The sequence below is a fragment of the Emydura macquarii genome, unplaced genomic scaffold, assembly GCF_026122565.2.
Source record: "Emydura macquarii macquarii isolate MOO-44397 ecotype Brisbane River unplaced genomic scaffold, CSIRO-AGI_Emac_v2 contig_1045, whole genome shotgun sequence".
In the NCBI taxonomy this organism is placed as follows: Eukaryota; Metazoa; Chordata; order Testudines; family Chelidae; genus Emydura; species Emydura macquarii.
Genome location: NW_027131182.1, coordinates 3,937,967 through 3,959,570, shown reverse-complemented (window position 1 = coordinate 3,959,570; position 21,604 = coordinate 3,937,967). Strand labels below are relative to the sequence as shown.

The 21,604-nt window shown below is 44.3% G+C and overlaps 1 protein-coding gene across 2 annotated transcripts in view; it reads right to left on the bottom strand.

Annotated features, from left to right (window-relative positions):
• CTIF (cap binding complex dependent translation initiation factor) overlaps nucleotides 1-21,604 on the bottom strand; it is a 318,671-nt gene that overhangs the window by 174,806 nt on the left and 122,261 nt on the right. For both annotated transcript variants that reach the window (XM_067545642.1, XM_067545643.1), the window contains exons 4-6: nucleotides 21,531-21,604; nucleotides 20,264-20,368; nucleotides 12,270-12,345 (exon numbers count right to left, since the gene is read on the bottom strand). In XM_067545642.1, the coding sequence (XP_067401743.1) occupies nucleotides 12,270-12,345; nucleotides 20,264-20,368; nucleotides 21,531-21,604 (255 nt within the window). The remainder of the gene's footprint in view (nucleotides 1-12,269; nucleotides 12,346-20,263; nucleotides 20,369-21,530) is intronic.

Below are 21,604 nucleotides of genomic sequence, written 5' to 3'. Positions count from 1 at the left end.
GGAACAGAGTCCAATCAGTTCCACTAACCAAAAGCTCAGTTGCTACTGAAAATCCAGCAACATCTATGACTTTTTTTGTTTGTTTCTAATCCTTCCAAACAGGATGGACAATGATAAACAGAGGGAAAAGAGTGAGGGGTAATCCGCAGGGCAGTTCAGATGCACACAACCATTAGTCATTCACAGACAGAGACAAATGACATCAAATCCACTCTTATACCTAATGTTTACCATACATTATAAAGCAAAGCAAAACACATTTTCAAGAATACCATGACCTCTGAAGTACTGTACCTTTTAGAACATAAAATAACTAACCATTCACTGGAAATTTAAAGTTGCACGTGGATGCTTTTGGGGAAGATCTGCAGGTGGAAGTTCAACAAACCTTAGACCAGCAAACATTTAAGATGCCAGCTGAGTAACTATCTTGATCCTTTAGGCCTTTCTATAAAAGCTTTCAAACTCTCCCCCAGAATACTTGCCACAAAACACTGTACTTCACTATTGTGATGCCAGCAGGCCAGGTATCAACTCTTACCAAGGCTGCAAACATTAGCTAAGAACTGACAAACTCATAGCTGGAGACCAGACTAACTTATGTGTTAGTGTTGTAGTAGTCTTATAAGACTGTATTTAGTGTTTAGACTCTATAGAATGTTTATAGTTGCTTCATTCATTAATCTTATTTGTAGTGTCTGAATTCCATGCTATAAAGGAATGTGTAAGTTTTGCTTTATAACTTTGAAAATGTTTTCTCTAAACTTGTGAACTCAGATGGGAAGAGTGTTTCCCTGACCCATCCAGAAGAACTATCAAAATCAGATGGGCCACCAAGAAACATTGTAATGCAAAGGATTGGTGAATGGCCCTATCGCACCTTGGAAATGCTACGTGCAAGGAAGCTCATTCTACGGATTTGGATGCTGAATGAAGGAAATAAAAACAAAGACACAGGAAAAATTATCATTTCCTTGCTGTTTGAACTCTCATAGGGCCAGAGACAGTAAACTGAAGCCAGGATCCCCAGGGGTTAACCCTGGGTCTGCTCTGAAAGACATTTTGAATTGACAGACTACAGCTCTGTCACACTTAGGATTTAGATTGCAATGTATTTGTGTGTATAAGTTTGCTTGCTTTAACCTCTAAATAACTCATTTCTTTTTCCTAATTAATCAACCTTTAGATAGTTTATTATACGATTGGCTACAGGCATTGTTTTTGGTGTAAGATCTAGGGTACCAACTGATCTGAGGTAAGCGACTGGTCTCTTGCGACTGGAAGCAACCTGAATATTTTGTGATTTTTGGTATAAGTGACCATTTTATCACTAAGTCCAGCTTGCCTGGGTTGCAAGATAGACTGGAGAGTCTGATGGGACTATCTGTGACTCCATGGTAAGACTGGTATATGATCCAAGAGTTAACATTTATCACTGGCTTGGTGAATTCTAATTACGTAACACACCAGCAGTTTGGGGTGCCTGCCCTGCGTTTGAGAGCCTGAGGTAAGCACTCATAGTCGTGAGCCCCTTCGGACAGCGTGACAACTCTATCAGGTGGAACATGCAGCACTGTAGGGACAACATGCATTCTAAGCTACCAGCTTGTTAGCTGCTCTCCTGTTGTACAAAAAGTGAAGATCAAGAGGCAGGATCGAGTTTCAGAAATTGTCTAGTAATTTTTGGGATGGGGAAAACCTTCACTGAGGATAGACAAAAGCACACCTATATAGGTACACGCACATCACAGGACTGGAAGGGACCTTGAGTGGTCTTCTAGTCCAGTCCCCTGCACTGAAGGCAGGACTAAGTATTATGCAGACCATCTCTTCCCCTCCTGACCAACCCCCCTCCCCTGGAACAAAGGATGTTTTGGGGACGTACAGTAGTGCTGGTGTTTCCCTCCAGTGACTCAATCATCATTCAGAGTCCTATTAACAGATACAGGAGATTCTTCATCTGGGGTGGTGCTTTCAGATACTAATTTTAGATGGGAGGATCTTTGCTTCATGACTCAGCAGAGACAGCTTCTTTAATGGCCCCATTGCCTAAACCACAACGGACAGTGCAGCTTCCCATTTATTTGAAGAGGGGAACTGAAAGAAATTTGCCGCTTGCAGAATTATTTTGATATTGTGAGCAACTGTGTGAGTCTGTATCACTAGTCTCTAGAACATATACTGTGCACACAATGATGTAGCTAAAAACCCACTGCCATCTAATGGCAGCAAAAAAATTGCCGTGGCACAGCTATGACGGAACCGGAAAACTATGCTCTGGTCAATGTCAGTGGGGAAGCAATGAACTCTGTGCAGTAATGAGACTCCAAAACTCCTCTGACCTGATCCTCGCTCTGCCACTAACTTGTATGATGTTAGATAAATCACCAAACTTCTTTGTACTCAGTTTCCACCTCGTAAAGTAGGCAATCATACTCCCCCGGGTCTTGCAATGCTTGTACACTGTTCTGAGGATGTACGGTAGTATCATACAGTACCTTTTTCAGTAGCACAAACACCACGACATAGGACTTTTAAAGTGTAATACCGCCCCAGGAAAGTACTTAGCTGCCAATCGCTATTTGCAATGCTGCCCTTTAAAAAGCCTGGTTAGTTCAGGCCTGCTCCTGCTCCCACGGAGGCCATCTGCAAAACTCCCAAAGTCTTCAGCAGGAGCAGAATTCAGCTCAGCCCTGGTCTACACTTACCTGGAAATTTGGCGGCAGTCGACGGGAGTTACGCAAGCTACGCAGAGTAGCTTGCATAACTCCCGTCAACTGCTGTGCTTCCCTGCCCCCAGCACCTGATGCCCATCTGAGGCTAGGACTCCTTCCTCACCAGGGGACAGTACCCTTGGCAGTCTCTAAAGTTTTAGAAGCTTCATTTCGACGAGGGGCAGGACCTTTGAAGCAGGCATAATTTATGCTCAGTTAAGCTCTCAGCTGCCCAAGACAAATCCCTCTTGAAGTTTGTCCTTCTCCAAGATAAGCACTGTTTGCACCTTGAGCTACTTTTTTTAATCTGCAAAAATTCTCAGGCCTGCTCCTCCACTGCCTTCCACACTGTGCAGTTATCTATACATGGGCAAAGGGCGCGTCAGGCAGGAGATGCAAAGCAGTGAAGAATCAGATGCCTAATGTTTGCAATCCTGCGCCCCCTGCTGGAGAGAAAACGTTCGTTGTTTTTAATAGACAATACAACACCTTACCCTGTCACAGGGGTATGATATATAAAAAAGGATTGTTTTTTCCTGTCTAAGAAATGCGATGTAAGACAACATTATACTGACAACTCGGCATTCTAAGAATGTGATAAGTGCTTTCAAGCCTCACTCCTCTGCTTACTGCAAAGTCCCCTCTTGATGATTACATAGTTTTATTTCTTTTAGCTATCCATGTCGTTTCTTCTTTCACACTATTTGTAACCCTGATTTGTGAGCCAGAGAGACAGGTGATTAGCTCAGGGGAGTTGGGAACTCCTAGGACCTAGTCTCGGCTCTGCAACTTACTCTCTGTGATCTTGGACAAAGCCACCTGACCTTAGTGACTCAGTTTCCACATTTGTGAAATAGGCATAAATTCATTTTATCCTATTTTCCAGGTACCTTTGTTTTAATCAGCAACTCTTTGAGCTCCTTGGATAGAAAGACTTATATGGTGGGTCACCAATACTTCAAACTGGGAGAGAATTGGGTCAGGAAAGTTACAAAAAGGGAGGGGGGGATGGAGGGCAATGTGTATGAAAGGTCGAGGGAACCATAGCGAGGTTTACTCAAGATATTCCAGAAAAAATCTGGGCTTCCTACAGCCCTGCTGTGAACGAAGAAGTCAAAAAACCCATTTTAAATGAATTTATACTATAAGACAAACGCTGAAAGATTTTATTACTGATACATTTATGGGACTGTGCCATTCTTGTTCTTTATGAAGTAAACTAAGAAGAAGATAAAATATTGTATTAAATTGTTTTTCTTGAGAAAGCAACCAAAGCTCTGCTTGTGGAACCGCCCCTACCCTGGAGGGAGAGCTGCAAAATATTGCCTTTTGTGCTTTGGATCAGGTCAGTTTTTGTTAATGTATAGCTTGCCAAGGGTTCACCATCTGCAGAATTTAATCAGCTCAGATCACTGCAGTCTGTGAGAACCATTTCCAAGCCCCCAAGATTTCCCACACATTTGCCCGCTGATGTGAAAGAACAGCACATGCCGCATGCATGCTCCTCCCTAAGGCTAAGGCCCATGGTGCCAGGATATTTCAATATCAAGCAAGTCATTTGGTCTCCTGTGCCGCTGTCAAAGCAGCTGACAAGCCAGGTAAAAACTAAAAGGATGATGAAAGCCAGACACTGCATCTGAGCTGAACTTCCCTGGGCAAAAACTATACAAAAAAACCCTGCAATAAAAAATGGGTCTTACGAACAGAGAATATTTATTTACCTTCAAAACATATTTCCCCCCCAAGACTATTTACAGCAGTCTCTCCGGGTAAAGTTTTCAAAAGGACCTAAGTGACTTAGGTGCCTACGTCCCATTGACTTTCAATGGCAAGCTGGCACCTAAGTCGCTTATGTACTTTTGAAAATTTTACCTTTTGTCATCATGAATTGAGTATTACCCACAAGCTACCAGATTTCTACAACACACAGCATGCCCTATCATTATGTGTTTCCAGTAGCCTCTACAATGTGCTAGGCACTGTACAAATGGGAAGGAAGGAACACTCTTTCCACCCCAGTGTGGTTAACCATATTCTTTTGCTTAACATAACCACTATTGCACATCCTTTCAAAACAAAGATGGTTTGTTATCAAAAGCAACAGATCAGCTTGGGGTTAAACTGAAAAAAGATGGGAAAAAATCCCAAACTTAAATATGTCTGCACTGTTGAGAACAAATTTTAAACATAGTATAGTCCCCACTTGCTTTGGTGAGGTCCTGATATAAATGTCCACAAGATGGCAGAATGCACCATCACTCTTAAAACTTAATCTAATCTATCCTACTCTTCTCAGTGGGGAGTGTTATAAATATTTCCATTTCAGAATAAAAGGCAGGGAAACAGGGAAAAGGAAAGGAAAACTATGCAGGAAAACTGTCAACACAGACTTTTTCTTAGTTCATCTTTCTTCTGTTCATTTATCCTATTACAATATTGATATCGCCAAACAAATGCAGATGTCTCTTGTGATATCTTCTGCGTAAACAAGACAGGGGCTCTACCAGCAAAAACTCTGATTGAGATCTGAACACTCCGGATCTTTTGAGTTATTCAAGATCTCAAATTCCTGTCTGGCCCATTTTGGAGGCCACTGCAAATGTCAGACACAGATCTCAGTTTGCATTGTGAATACCGGCAAAACCTGACTGTGTTTGGAAACAGGATTTTGATTCAGGCTCCATCTCCAGTATATAAAAGTAAATCAACCCATATAAACCCATATAAAACCCATCAAACCCATATAAAAGTAAATCAAAATTTCTGAATCACCTTGGAGGGAGAAGAGGTTCCTTGCACCTACACTTAGCGCTCCTGATTAATGCTATCATGGCTGAGGAAAGCTCAGAATTCTTAGCCACTTACATTTAATGTATCATAGAACCACGGATGTTAAGACCCTAGTAGTGCATTCAGTGCAGTGCTTTGCCAGTGCAGGTTTTCTCCCCACCATACAGGGAACTGCTAACACACAGGTCCTGGCAGACAAACTGGAAGCAGTAACTTGTCCAGTTAGAAGTTGCTTATCAACAAGCCACCCACAAGATTTTTGAGGAGCTTGCACCTGTCTGAGCTGAGCGGCTCTTTTTCAGGTTTTGACATAAAAACAGTTACAATTCGGGAACATTCCATGGACACTATGGAAGAAAGAAGGGGCTGTTTTCCTTTTCCTACCCGCCCACTCATGCTTTTTCTTACATGCTTCTGCACTGGGGGCTAGATTCGCAAAGGGAGTTGGGTGCTGTGACACTCAGTGGCAGAAGGACTAGCTACTGGGTGCCTAGAAAAAATAAACACAGGAAGAACACTGCAATTCACCCAGCCTGAGATAGGCACCTAGGCTCCCTATACCAGGGGTTCTCAAACTTATTTTTGCTGGGACCCCCTTTGAAAATATTTGAGGCTGTGACAACCTCCTCACAAAAGTGATGACCCTGCCCAATGCTATGCTATGCCATGCCATCCTTACCATGCGGGGACTGACAGCTCGCGACCCCCTGAGGGGTCAAAACCCCAGTTTGAGAACCCCTGCCCTATATGATGAAGGGGGAGAAAGAGGCGCCTCAGAATGCAAGCCACAAAAGCCAGCACGCTTGGCAGAGAGCGGCCAAAGCTCGCCAGTGGCAGACGCAATAAGCCCCACACCTCTCATGAAGATAGAAGCCTACGTCCGAGCCTATCTCTGCTTGCGATTCATGAACTGGAACCCCTGCTTGTGGGAAGAGGAGGAGGCTGAGGTGATGGTACCCCCCCAATTGTATAACTTTTAGCTCAGTCGTTAGAGCCCACAGCTGGGGCGTGGGGACCCAGGTTCAAGTCTCCCCGCTCTGACACAAGGCGAGACATTTGAACAGGGATCTCCTGCAGCTTGCACGAGGGAGATCTATCCCTGAGCCAGATATTGAAAGGGACCCCATCCAGCAGGAGGCCTCAGAGCACACCTACCAGATTGGGCCCCTAACACTTATCTTCCAGGTTCATGAATCGCCCTGGGGTTTAAGTGGGAGCTAGGTGTCCAGACACTTAGACTGAGGCAGCAATTCACATGCTCAGAGGTAGACACAAGCGCCAAGGGAACCTTTACCCTGCAGATTTAGGTGCTGAGTAAGTTCAGGCACCCACAGGGCTTGGCAGGAGTTTTGTGGCTCTCAATGGAGCCTAAAACTACGACTTCGGCAGCTAAATCCAGAGTAGGTGCCTAAGTCTGCGGTTTAGGCAGCAAAGAACTGAATCTAGCCCTATATTCCTAAGGTTCATTTAAAATCAGAGAGTGATAAATGGCAAACCAGTCATCACCAGTGCTGCATGACTACATTAAAATCCAGTTCACAATGATATATCAGGGTTACACCAGCTGCCAGTACGTATTTTGCTTGTCAACACTGCACGAGATAAATCCATAGCAATAACTGCACAGCTCTTAGCTTCCATACGGACAGGTGACAGTATCTGCACATATAAGCAAGTCTCTGAAATAAACATCGTATTCTACTAATCTGCCTACAGGCAAAACTGATACCCAAATTAAACACTCACACGAGGTCTTTGTGATGGGTCTTTGACTGAATAACAATTCAGGTCCCCAAGTAACATGTGGCTAAGGTCATGTCCCAAAGTAAAGCCATTATCAAATGCTCAATAAAACATACAGAGACTGATCCTCCTCTCACATTGGTTTCAAACAGAATTAACTCATTGAAATCAATGAATTAAACAGGTGTAAGAGCAATGTAAGAGGATAATTAGGGCCATAGTGTTCAAGGAAGGGAAAGCCTTTGTAGTTGACACAGCAGGTGTGAAAATAGCCAAACTCTCTGGAAGAAAAGGGTCAAACACTGGCAAAGTTTAGGCAGCCCATCATTCTTCTACTGTAACTATATCAACACCATTCGGTTTACAGCATGAAAACGTACAAACCAAAATCTTGTCGGCTCTGCAGGGAACGTTTACACAGCGAAAGAAAGAACGAAAGAAACTCCGCAGCAGTGAGTCTCAAGGCCCAGATCAACTGACTTGGGCTTGCAGGGCTTGTGCTATAGGCTACAAATAACAATGCAGATGTTCAGGATCAGGTTGGAGCCTGGACTCGGAGACCCTCCCCCCCGGCAGGATCTCAGAACCCGGGCTCCAGCCGAAGCCCGAACATCTATACAGATATTTTTAGCACTGTAGCACGAGTCCCACAAGCTCAAGTCAGTTGATCCAGGCGCTGAGATTCATTGTCGCAGGGTTGTTTCTTTTTGCCGTGTAGATGTACCCTGAGAGTTCATGGCACTTATAAGGAGGGGTTTCTCCCACTCGCCTTGGCCACCATTTCCCCTTCTCAACTGCTGTATAGTGTGCTACATACCTGCTGACTGCCTGTCTTCTGCCCTCTACCTCAGAGCTGGCTCCATTTCAGTGGTGCCAGGAATAAACTGAGGGGTAGGTTAGTCTTATGGATAAGACACTAGACTGGGACTCAGGAGATCTGGATGCAATTCCCGACTCTCCCACAGACTCCCTGTGGATGCTGAGCAAATCTTTTAATCTATCCAAGCCTCAGTTCTCCATCTGTAAAATAGGAATAGTAGTACTTCCTTTCTCCCAGACTGCGTCTGTCTTGTCTACTTAGATTGTAAACCCTTTGGGGCACAGATGGCCTTACGGTGAATCTGTACACCATCTAGCACAACGAGATCTCTAGGCACTACTACAATAACCATAGCATAGAATTTGTTAATTGCTTCAGAATCCTTCTGGATAACAAACATGGGGGCAGCTATCTCAATTTACCCCAGGTGAAGAACCAACACGTTATTTTACAAGTAAAATATTATGGGCGAGAAGCAGAGCTGGTGTAAACTGGCATAGCTGCACTGAAGTCAATGGAATGACATCAATTTATACCAGCTGAGAATCTGGTATAAGAATGTTCTTCCAGGTGCATTAGAACTCAGCCATATTATCCAGCTTCTCCATGGCAACCTAGGTGTGCCCATTCCAGGCATCTTTTACATGGAGAACTCAGCCTGGAGCTGGGAGCCACAATGGAAAGATGTCTGATGACTCAGGTGTAGGGTGACCATATTTTCCCATAGGGAAAACAGGACACCACACAGAGCCAGCCCCAGCCCTCCCTGCCATAAGAGACCACAAAAATCCAGCCCCCACTCCCTGAGCTCGGCCCCGGCCCCAGCCCCAGCCCTCCCTGCCGCCTGATTGAACTAAGACGGCCCTTGCCGATTCCCCAGCCTCGCATGTTCCTCCATGCCCCGCTAGGGGTAGCACCCCACTTTTTTGGGGTGCTAGAGCAAATGGGACAAATGCCCAGTTTTGCCAAAAAAGTCGGGACGGCCGGAACAAGGCTTAAAAAAGGGACTGTCCCAGCCAAAACAGGATGTATGGTCACCCTACTCAGGTGCTGGTAATAGAGAAAAGAAAATAGGTGAGCTGAATCGTCAGCCTATTCTGAAGATGGGGGTGGGTGGGTCCTTAGTTAGTCCTCTCCATCCACAGGACCTGAGACACTACAGCAGTGAAGGAAGTAAACTTCTCATAATTCCTGGAGAGCTATTCACAAACCACCGCCAGGGCTAACTGAGCTTTGGCAAGAGGTTTTTGTTAAATTTAGAACAAAGGGTGTGCCTTAGGTGTTCAATTACTGAGGAGCTGAGTGCCCTATCAAAGCAGGACTGAACAGACTGGATGATAGCAGTGCAGATTAGAAAAAGACTAGTAAACTCATTTTCAAAAGTGCTGAGTACCTGCATCTCCCATTGACTTCAAACAGGAGCTGTAGGGGGAATCAGTTATATCTGAAGTATCTTCCTATGTACACAATATTCTCCACCCCTCTGTAAATTGTCCTCCTCCTCCTTTATAATGCCCATATTTTCTGGTATCTTGGTTGAGAGTTCTAGTCAGTATTCTGAATGAACTTGCTTTCCTACTTTCCCCCACTTTGTATCCACTGTTCTTAATAACATTCCTTCACAGAGCACCGTCCACCCAAGGTTTTCAAAGCACTTCACATACAGGAGCAGTTCCTAAGAGATCAAGTTTCATATCCATTTTATTGAAGGAGACAGTAAGGCTCAGAGAGGTTAAGTGAGTTGCCCAAGGTTATGCAGCAAGTCACTAAGACCAAAAAGACACCACATCTGATCATGCCCCAACACAAAACAGACACCACGCAGGCATCTCCATTGTGTCGCATAAACAGTCTCCTCCGTGGGGTCAGATGAAATTCCAGCAGCCCCTCATTTAACTTTGAGCCAAGTCCAGTTGGTAGGACCCATGAGAGAAGAGGCTGAGGGCTTAATCAAAGAATATTTTAACTAAACCTTGGAATATGCAGCGTTCAAGAGTGATCACAGTCAGTGGCTCCTGAAATGCAATCTCAACAGTCTTATAGAATGGCTAGGGGTTCCCCCCTCCAAGCCTCATGTTTTGCTCCTTATGATCGAGAGCATAAAGTGCAGACATACTGAGTATATAAGGGACTGAATAGAGAACAATCTACATACAAAGCCTCTTTACACAGAACTCAGCAGTATTCTGCTGCTCCCCACCCCCCTTTTTTGTTTTGCCAGCTCGTTCACATTACGGAAATAGTAACATACAGAATCTCTTAGGATTTGAAGGATTGCGGAGTGCACTCTACCATCAATTACCAGCTAAGAAATCGGCAAGATACTGGAGTCATTTTTGCTCGGTAGCTGAGAACGGAGGATCCCTCACCTCTCCACAAGCAAGACATTCCAATTCTTCAGTTCTGGAGGCAAAGAAGGGGGTGAGTCTCACATCTCAGCTGTGGCCTGACCCAAGGAAGGGCCAAGCATACGCAGCTTTTGTTGAGTCCAACAGGAACTGCAGGTGCTCAGCTCCTTTCAGGTTTGGGACACTAGCAATGAAGTGTAATTGAGACAGACCAGCAGGCAAACTCAGCAGGAGTTATTCACCTGACAGCCTTCTCCTCTCTTACAACAGAGTGTCAAAGGCAATGTAGCCTTCGCTATTTTATTGGAAAGGTGTCTGGAGAGAATGGATCCCAGAAAGGAAGGGGCTAGAGAATTTTTTTCAAGACAATAATCAATATATAAAAGCTTCACTGGGTATTCCAAGGGTCACAGGGACCCCGCTTGGGTTAACAGCAGGGCTTTTCAGAGCAACAAGCACGAACTCATACTACTTGAATGAAAGGACCATGGTCTAAATTCACAAAGGTACTTAGATGCTGTGACGCTGAGCATCACAACGCCATAACTTTTAGGTGCCTAGAAAATCACAGGAACACACTGCCGTTCACACAGCCGGAGTTAGACACCTAAACTCCCTATACAACGAATGGGGAGAGAGAGATGCCTCAGAATGTGATTCATAAAAGTCAGCATACTGACAGGGAGCTGCCTAAACTAGCCAATGGGAGGTGCCAACGAGAGGAGCGTGTGCAAAGCCCTGCGACCCCCCCTGCTGAGCAATGTGCCCAAGTCCAAACTGCAGAGAGGCTCCCACCTTTGCTAGCCACCCACACTGGGAACCCTCTTTGGAGTTAGGCGCCTAAAGCATTTTGTGCAAAAGCTGTGAGAAGGTTTCCCCCAATCTCGCCTATTGAAGCTGTTCCACTGTGGATAAATACGCACAAAGAGTCACTGGAGCAAGGGGACTGGACCCTGGGTCTCCCATCACCTGGTTGTGTGCTCTAATCACCAGGCTATACAGTGATTCTTATGCTTATGCGCACTCTCCCCCTCTGGCCCAAATGACTGTTTCCTGTTGAAGCTGTTCCAATGTGGATAAATAAGTAGAGACTGAGGGAGCCCCACCTCAAAATATCCCATAACCCAATGGTTACGGCACTCACCTGAAACTCCCTGTTCAAATCCCTTCTCCCTGTCAGGTGGAGGAGGGACTTGAACTGGGGGGTCTCCCACACCCCAGCAGAGTACCCTGAACACTGAGCCAAACATTATAAGGGAGGTTCTCCTCCTCTCCCACCAGCTGTTTTATGTAAACTCCCCTACAGGGAACCAGTCCTGCTGGTGGACTCTGAGCACGCCTATCAGACCAGGCCTGCATGTGAGTCAGGCAGCTGGATGCCTGTCTTCCCCTGGTGCTTGGGCAGGAGATATGCATCCAGACATCTAGAACGAGGCAGCAGTGTGCACACATCCAGAGGCAGAAACAGGCACCTAGGAGCTTTTTACTGCGGAAAGCGAGGTGCTGAGTGAGCTCAGGCCTCAACAGGTTCAGCGGATGGAGTCTACAAGTGGGACTTAGATGCCTAAATCTGGAGTTTAGGCACCCAAAGTCCTTCTTTGAATCTAGGCCTTTGTTCCTTAGCTGGAAGAGACAGCAGACTCAAAGAATCAGCCACCAAACAGAGACAAAAAACAATACTCCCCACGTGTAGATTTCACAAGCACCCCAGCTAACTGACCACATAACTTATATTTAGCTTGCCTGCTAGATCTCTGATCATTTAGAGCACAGCGCAAGAGCAGGGGCCTTCATCAGCAATACAAACAAATGGGACCAGCAATATAACAGCAAGATGGTGCCACCAAAACATACCTGCCAGACAGGAAGGACTTTCTCTATGTCATTCAGGTTGATTCCATCTCCATCCTCGTACTTCCCTTTTCCAAGCCTGAGCCAAGAGCAAAAAAAAAGAAAAAGAAACTTCAGTGAAACGTCCCCTGAAACCAAGAGTTTAGTTTTCTACCTTTAAATGGAAGAAGAAGAAGAAAAAAAAGAATGGGGGGAGATCACTGGACCAAATAATCTGAGACTCCAAAACATCCATCCACGCCTCTCCCAGTATCTGTCTGCACCAATGATTATTTGCTTCTGTGTGCATTACAATTTTTTGCATGAGCAATTTTGGCACAACTGTCTCTGTCCCTTTTGTTTCCCTGTGTACTGCTGATTCCCAGCACCAATCGCTGGTTCAGGCATAGGTCAGCATCAGATTTACAGAAGGGCTTTTTAAAAAGAACAGAGTGGGAAAGAAGGTTTAAGAAAAAAAAAGCCTGGAAAGCTGCAAAGTTTGAGTACAAATGGGAGATTCAGACATGCAACACCTTTATCTCTCACTGAATGTGAGCTGTCCATCTGCTCCAGAAATCTAAGCCAATATGGTTTTTCAAAACACACCACCATTCATCTGAATATCTTCCCATTTGCAATTGCAGTTCAATGCAACATCCCAAATGCAGCAGTTGCACTGATATTGGTAAAGGAGTGGTGAGAAAAAAAAAAAATCCCAACAAAACAAAACCCTCAGACTTAAGCCTGGGCCCACAGATCCAAATCTCAACAATCCCATTCAACTGTGGTTTATTCACGTGAAAGGGTTTTATTAATTGTTACCCACAGCAGGAAAGAAAGTGGGCCTTTGTCCTCTTCTAGGGGCTGCTCCACGTAAGAGGGTAAGGAGTCAGCTACCACGAGGAGATTTAGGCCCAGATCCTCACAGATATTTCGTTGCCTAATGTCCATTGATTTCACTGAGAGTCAGATGCCTAAATACCTTTGAGGATCTGGGCCTTAATCTCTCAGCCTTAGGCAACGGAGACATATGCTTGGAACCTCCCACACTAAGGGTAGGTCTACACTGCAATCATGGGGTGTGACTGCAGCTCATGGAGACATACCCTAGCTAGCTTTGATCTAGCTAGCTCAGGTACCAGAGCAGCACAGGTTTCAGCATGGGTGGTACAGGCCCACCTGGAATCCTGGGTAATTAATAGCATGGGCGGCTAGTCTGTGCTGATAGCTAGCCCCGTGGTGGCAGCGCAGACACAGTTTAAGAGCATATGTCACTGTCCCTGGACCTAAAGGGTGAAAGCCTCAATCCTGCAACTGACGGGATGGGGGCAGATGACTGCTCCTGCGTGGAACCGCACTGAAGTCAGTGCAGCTCTGGGTGATGTGCCAGTCCATCAATACGCTATCAAGGGCAGAACAGAGAGCTAAGTCCTATGGCTGGTGCTGAGTCCTGGACTTCTAATGTGGGATAGGCACAAGGGGAGGACGAAAGTCTCATTCTCTACTAGCATTCTTTAACTATTTTGCTGTTGTGTGTGTAAGGTATCCTTGGGGGGGTTTGTTTGAAAAGAAAAAGAAACCTGCTCTGCTGGTTGATAGCATTGCTCAAACACATTAGCAAACCAGTGTTTTCCTATTCTGTACTGACTGACTGATGGAAACACTCCCTGTATGAGGAAGTTACATCACAGAACCCATTCATCCCATTCTGGGTTTTTAAAATAACATATTCTAGCCTAGTTTGTCTGCAATTATAGGGCACTGAAGCCACTGGCAAAGGGTCCATACCCTACCTACTGCTAGAGGATGGACCCAGGGAGCCCCACATAATACTGTGTAAATATGTTTGATGCCCAGCAGTATTCATCCCTGCCTTCTTGTCTGAGATATATGGACTTATACAAATAAATCTTAATAAAAGCAAAATAAAGCTAAAGTGAAGTATTTTCCGCTACTGGATTTTAAAATATGGTTACAAATATTTAATGTGTGTTCAATGGGGCCAGTGATCATGACTTGATCATAGTTAGTAGGGCCAGAGGACAGTCCCAATCAGTAATATATACACTGCGTACTTCAAAAAGGCTAATTTCCCAAAGCTGAGGAAAATTATGAGCAAAATTGACTGGGAGGAAAAAGTTAGAAAAATGTGAATGAAAATTGGGAGCTGTTTAAGAAGAATTCATTAGATGGACAAAAAGCTATGATTCCACCATTGAGGAAGAGGACAACTTTGAGTTAAACCCTATCTGGATTCAGTGTGGATGTGAAGGCTGCAAATGGTTTAAAATAGATAATTTAATACACGGATAGAAGGAGAAGTAGACAGCAATCAATATAAATTAGAAGTTATGAAGTGTAGAAAATTGCTAAAGGAAGCTAGAGATATCTAGATATCTAGAGATTCAGGACCATAAACATGTTTTGTTTTGTTTTTTTAAGTACATCAGGAACAAAGAAACCCCAACAAGAGCATGGGACCATTACTAGACAGAGAAGTAAACTAGTTAACAATACAGAAAAAGCACAAATGTTCAATAAATATTACTATTCTCTATCTGCAAAGAAGCAGGATGATCTACTCATATAACATGAAGATGATGAACGACTTTTCAGGCCATTAGTAACTAAGGAGGATACCAAACAGTATCTACTATGGATAAACACTTCTAAATCAGCAGGCCAGAATAACCTGCACCCAGCAGTCCTAAAAGAGTTGGCTGGGAAAATCTCTGGCCTGCTGATATTTGTTTTTAATAAGCCTTGAAATAGCAGGAAAATTCCAGAAGACTGAAAGAGGGCTACATGACACAATACACCCCGTGTACACCCTAATGGTGTGATTGTGTATCATTCATGTTCACTCTTATAGTGTAACTGTGTATTGTTTAATGCAAAGTGTGTCATGTGAGGTGTTTTTGGAATGCTCATGACAAGGGGTGAAGGCGGGAGCCTGGCTGAGGGAGTCAGCCAGCCTGTGGTAAGAACCATCGATAGCTTGGAAGGCTGCTGAAGTGTTAAGTTGAGTTTAGAATGAGATTTGCTTATATTTCTTCGTGATCAAATCTGATTTATATTCTTCTGTCTTATAATCACTTAATATCTTTCTCTACTTAATAAACTTATTTGTTTGTTCTGTCTGAAGCAGTGCATGTGGTTTGGGTGTGTGTAGAGACTTCATTTAAAGTGACAGAGCTGATGCATATCAATTTCGTTGATAAACTAACTAACCAATGAACTTGCAGAGTCCAGTGGGCAGCACTGAACTCTGTAAGACGGCAGTTCCTAGGGTTGCATCTGGGACTGGGGATAGTGACTTGGGGGGGGGGGGAGGAGGTCGTCACACCATTACATAATCCCATGAGTGACTGGACAGAAGCACTCATTTAATAGGTCAGAGACTGCTTGCTTGCTGGGCGTGGGCTGCTCCAGGAGTGGTGGTGGTGGGAGGGGGTTCACACAGTGTGGCAAGTGCAAGACAAGCCCCAGAAGTGGGGGATTGGGGTGACACAGTGATATACCAGTCCAGATTGTAGAGGGGACTGTCACATGCTAATGTTGTGCCAGTATTCAAGAAAAGGTAAGTGGGATGACCCAAGTAATGATAGACCAGTTAGCCTGATATCAATCCCAGGAAAAATAATAAAAAAGTTGACACAGGATTCAATTGATAAAGAAATGAAGGCTAGGAATATAATTAATGCCAGTCAACATAGTTTAAAGAAAAATAGAATTTGTCAAACAAACCGGATTTCATTTTTTGATCAGATTACAAAAATCATTAATAAAAGGAAACTCTGTAGATGTAATAGACTTTTGTGAGGCATTTGATTTAGTACTGCACGACATTCTGATTAAAAAATTAGCACTAAAGAATATTTAATGAATCACACATTAAATGGATTAAGAACAGGCTAACAGACATCTCACTAAGTAGTTGTCCATGCGGAATCACCATCACACGGAGATGCTTCCAGTGGTGTTCTGCAGAAATTGGTTCTAGGCCCCACACTATTCAATATTTTCATCAATGACCTGAAGTAAACAAAGAATTACCGCTGATAAAATTTGCAAACGACATAGAGGCTGGCAGGTAATATTGATGACAGGACAGTCTCACAAAGTGATTTGGATCAGTAGGTAAGCTGGGCCCATGTGACGAAGTGGAGATGCTCCTAATGTTTCCTCTGAGTGCTGTGTGCGTGCCTCAGTTTCCCCCATATGTTATTCATGTATTTCAGTTATGGGACCCGGGTGTGTGATCATTGCAGAGGCCACTAGAGGGCGGATTGGCCTTCCCAGCCACACTTATGCAGACCTAGCCAGGACCCCCTGCCCTGGATCAACCAGCTGTAACAAGCTGCACCAGGTGGAAACAAGAGGGGGGGGGGGGGGCCATCTTGCTGGGGAAAGAGACAAAGGACTGGGCAGTGGCAAGGGAGGCGTATCCTGGAAAGCAGCAACTCTGAAAGCATTGGACATAACAAAACATGAGCTTTTAAGTTTTTCTTCCCCCTGTTGCTGGGTTAAAAAACCCATCCAAGAAAGAGGAGAAATTGACTAACTAGCTGACTGTCCAGGAGAGAGAAAGAAGCTGCATCTAAACAAAATGCTGCTGAATACACAAAGTAAGGGTTACTTGTATTACCGACAACTATTGGGAAATATTTTCAAACCCAAGCATGATTGTTAAGTTGACAATGTCCATTGAACGTCTCTATTTCTGCTATTACTTTTTATTTCAACTCAGTAGCTGTATTATTTAGTTCTGACAAGAGTCTTGGTGCACGCTTTGTATGAAAGGCAATAAGCTAAAGTACAGCCCCAATCCTGCAATCAAATTCATGTGGATGGACTCTTTCATCTGAGTGGTGGCCCACAGCTTTCACCAGGGCTCCACGCCAACACACACTGATCTGTCCAGGCTGATCCAACTGCAGGATCAAGGCCTAAAGTTGCAGTTTATTACTATAAAGTTAATTTCCCATCCACCCACAGATCACCCTTCCTCCAGAATATACATGCTGCCTTTAAACTATGTTATGAATTTGAGGTAGTCTACAAAGACATTCCTGGCCCTTTGTGCTTAGTGAGTATAATCAGTAAGATCACTCGCTGTCCAGTAACAAGGAGATTTAAGAACAGGGTATTATCTTTATCCCTGAAGTTGTGGATTTAAGTTGGACTCTAATAAAGAACCCACAAAACCAACATTCAACAGTGTTTATCTGGTAGAATTAAAGACTTATTTGTCTAGTGCCTTTCATCCAAAAGGATTCCAAAGCATGCTGCAAACTGCATGCTGACAAACTATGAATTGAAGAATCATTGCCCCGCTGAAATGCAGCCACCTCTGTAGTGAAACAATAGAGCTTTTTAACAGCAGGCAGCAAAACTACATGCCAATTTAGGGCAGAAAATTAATAATACTGTATCAGGTAAATCTGCATATAGGAAGAATGTAATTGCTCAATTAGAAACTGGTGAACACATCTACCATAGTGAAAAAGAATCCGCATTGGTAGGGCAGATGATCCAATGATCATAGTACGTCTTTTTCACCTCTAACGGCTGTGACTGTCTGAAAAGAGCCACGAGATCTTGAGCACAGCGTATTTTATTTTTATATAGCACTCTTCATACAAAATTCTTTAAAATAGAGGTAGACAAAAATATTGTCAGTTAAAAATGCTTTAAAAGTTATTCTAGCTATTCCAGTTATTCTGTAAGCTGCTATTTATAAGCTCCATAGAACCCCAGTCCACAAAGACCTAGACAAAGGTTTTGAGTGCAGTGTGAAGTTGTGCAAGATAACAAGCTTTGCTTCTCACCAGTTAGAGGACCTGATATCCCATACAGCTATCTAAATGGAAAGTTCCCAAGTCCTGTCCTTGGTATGTTCCACCGATTACGATACAATGTTTAACTAAAGATTCACTCCTAAAGCGGTATATTTCAATGGTGTGTTCTTGAAACTTTGAAACAATTTTCCAGCAAATGGAAAAACTGAATGAGTGTCATCTGCCTTCTTTATGTAACAGTCATTTCTAATCCTCTTGGACTCTCCTTCTAAACAGGAACTTACTTTTTCATCCTTCTTCAGACAAAAGTGAGTACCTAAGACCAGATTTAGCCCTGGAGTAACGATACCCTTACCTCTGGGGAAACCATACCCTTCCATCTGCTGGAGACTTTACTGAATTACGTCAAGGATGGACCAGTATCTTGCCATAACTAGGAAATATAGACTATGTAGTAGCCTCCATATCTACAGCCAGCTTTGCTCCTTAGCTGGCCAGTGTTTAGGTGCCAGGACTGAGTAGTTGGGAAAGAGAGGGGAGATCGCCTACATTAAGATCTGACATCTTCTCAACCTGCAGAAACCACAAACAGTAAGGCAACCATTTCTTTCTACACTACTGGTGAGTCACACCTAGAATACTGCTCACGGTCCTGGAAACCTCATAGAATTACAAATGATGAGGGTTGGAAGGGACCTCAGGAGGTCATCTAGTCCAATCCCCTACTCAAAGCAGGACCAACCCCAACTAAATCATCCCAGCCAGGGCTCTGTCAAGCCACATCTTAAAAACCTTTAAGGATGGAGATTCCACACCTCCCTAGATAACCCATTCCAGGGCTTCACCACCCTCCTAATAGCCAACCTAGACCTCCCCCACTGCAACTTGAGACCATTGCTCCTTGTTCTGTCATCTGCCACCACTGAGAACAGCCTAGCTCCATCCTCTTTGGAACCCCCCTCCAGGTAGTTGAATCCCCTCTCAGTCTTCTCTTGTGCAGACTAAACAAGCTCAGTTCCCTGAGCCTCTCCTCGTAAGTCATGTGCTCCAGCCCCCTAATAATTTTCATTGCCCTCCGCTGGACTCTCTCCAATTTATCCACATTCTTTCTGTAGTGGGGGGTACAAAACTGAACACAATACTCCAGATGTGGCCTCACCCGTGCTGAATAGAGGGGAATAATCACTTTCCTCGATCTGCTAGCAATGCTCCTACTAATGCAGCCCAATATGCTATTAGCCTTTTTGGCAATAAGGGTACACTGTTGACTCATAACCAGCTTCTTATCCACTGTAACCCTCAGGTCCTTTTCTGCAGAACTGCTGCCTAGCCCATCAGTCCCCAGTCTGTAGCTGTGCATGGGATTCTTCCGTCCTAAGTGCAGGACTCTGCACTTGTCATTCTTGAACCTCATCAGATTTCTTGTGGCCCAATCCTCTAATTTGTCTAGGTCACTCTGTATCCTATCCCTACCCTCCAGCGAGTCTACCACTCCCCACAGCTTAGTGTCACCTGAAAACTTGCTGAGGGTGCAATCCAGGAGGTGGCTCAGGTTGATAAACTGGAGGGAATTAAGAGAACAACAACAAAGTTGACTAAGGGACTGCAAGGACTGATTTATGAAGAAGGACTGAAAAGAGCACCAGTAAATATTTATAGCTTTATACAACTATGGAGGAATACAGCCACAGTGTAAAAGCAGTGTAAGTGACAAAGCTGAGAGGAAGTGTTTAATAATATACACAGGTTTATGGCTAGAAGAAGTAGGATGAAATTACGGAAAGGAAAATTTAGGCTTTGAAGAATGTTTTCATGTTCCACTATAGCACTGTGGAAGTTCTGCTAGAAAGAGGTGGAAGCCCTCTCAATTAGGATTTTTTTAAACCACAGATGGACCCAAGTCAGAAAATTGGGATCTAGTCCTTTCCATCGTTAAGGGGTGTTTGAATCCAAGGGATTTAGTTTGGAACCGTATTTGTTGGAAACTGGCCTGGTCAAAGCAATAGAAAAATCTAACAGAGGAAACAGTTCCACATTAGCCCCTCAGGGGATGACCCAAGTGTCCACCTCAAATTTCTAATATCCTCCATATGACCCATTCATTTCTCCCCAGCTTGAAGCCAAGCACTGCCAAAGAACTGTGCAGCTAAGCAGAACTCTTACGGAAAAGAAAGACACACCCTATGGTACTAGAGAAGACAACATCACGACACTTACCCTTCTCTGTCTATGTGTGGGAGCGGGTGTTTGGGGGTGTTCCGGAGCTTCCTGTGAAACTGTGTGAAATCCAGCTTTTCAGGCTGTAAATCCCATGTTGCACCACTAGAGGGGGAGGGGGAGAGAGAGAGAGAGAGAGAACGCACTACTAATTAAACATGTTCATAGTGGGAAGACCATATTATATATACTTAGCTTTTGGGAAAAGAAGGGCATTGTTTCTGGAGAAACTGTTTCTGCTTCCGGTGGTCTGTGACCAGGTAACCCCAACTTTTACACGGCCACACTTAACTTCTTTGAAGTGCCATGCTCCCAGCGAGCACCCTAAATAAAAACTTTAGGTGCAGCACCTAAACCTTCTTAGCTGCACGTGTTCTTAGCTTTTGAAAAATTCCCCTCCGTCTTTTGCTGTGGTGGCTAGTCTGGTCCATGCAGTGGCAATGCCCTCTGGGAATGCTCATCCACTGCTTGGACGCTCCTTGCTGGAGCATTACATAGCCTGGAGCATGGGATCAACAAGCCTCCCTTGGGAAATTGAAGCCTGTGGTGTTCTAGAGACAGCACGGAACAGAGCACAGAGCTGGAAGGAAAGTTTATTTTATTGACTTGATCTTTCGTGGTTGATTGGGGCAGTGTCCTCAATGCCCACCTGGTGGAATGGAAACTGAAGAGCTCCTGCCACAAGTACTGATGCAAAATGCAGGAGCGCAGTGCTGATATATGGACAAACAACTGGATTCTCCCAAGTTATTGAGAGGCCTCTTCTGTTTTGCGTGTCAAGGGTCCTCAACAAATATGGGCATGCCTACACTGCAACTAGTGGTGTGATTGCAGCATGGTTAAAAACAGCAGTGAAGACATGGACCCCAGCACAAGCTAGGAATACGAGTATGTGCCCAGAGTTCTGGGCATGCTTGTACAGACAGCGCCACCATGTCTTCAATGCTCCTTTTAGCTGTGCTACCTAGAATCAAGCTGGTGGGGAGATGCCTCCACGATGTGCAATCACACCTCCAACTGCAGCATATACATACCCTTAAACTAGTCAAATTAGTGCACCTTTCAGATGTTTGGTGTGCAAACAATCCCACCAACCTCCTCTAGCTCGAACTCCAGCATAAACAAGGTGAACTTATTTGCACTTAGTACCAGGGACTGGACTGGGGAGAAGGACACATGACATTAGTCTGCAAGTTGCAATGCTTGCTTGTCTGTAAAAGAGGTCATATTCCATCTGTCTTGTAAAAAGGCTTTTAAATGAACTTACCTGAAGGAATCAAAGGTATTGGCTGCCCAGATATCTGTCCCCAACATGTCCAGGGAGTTGTCTTTGTTGCCATT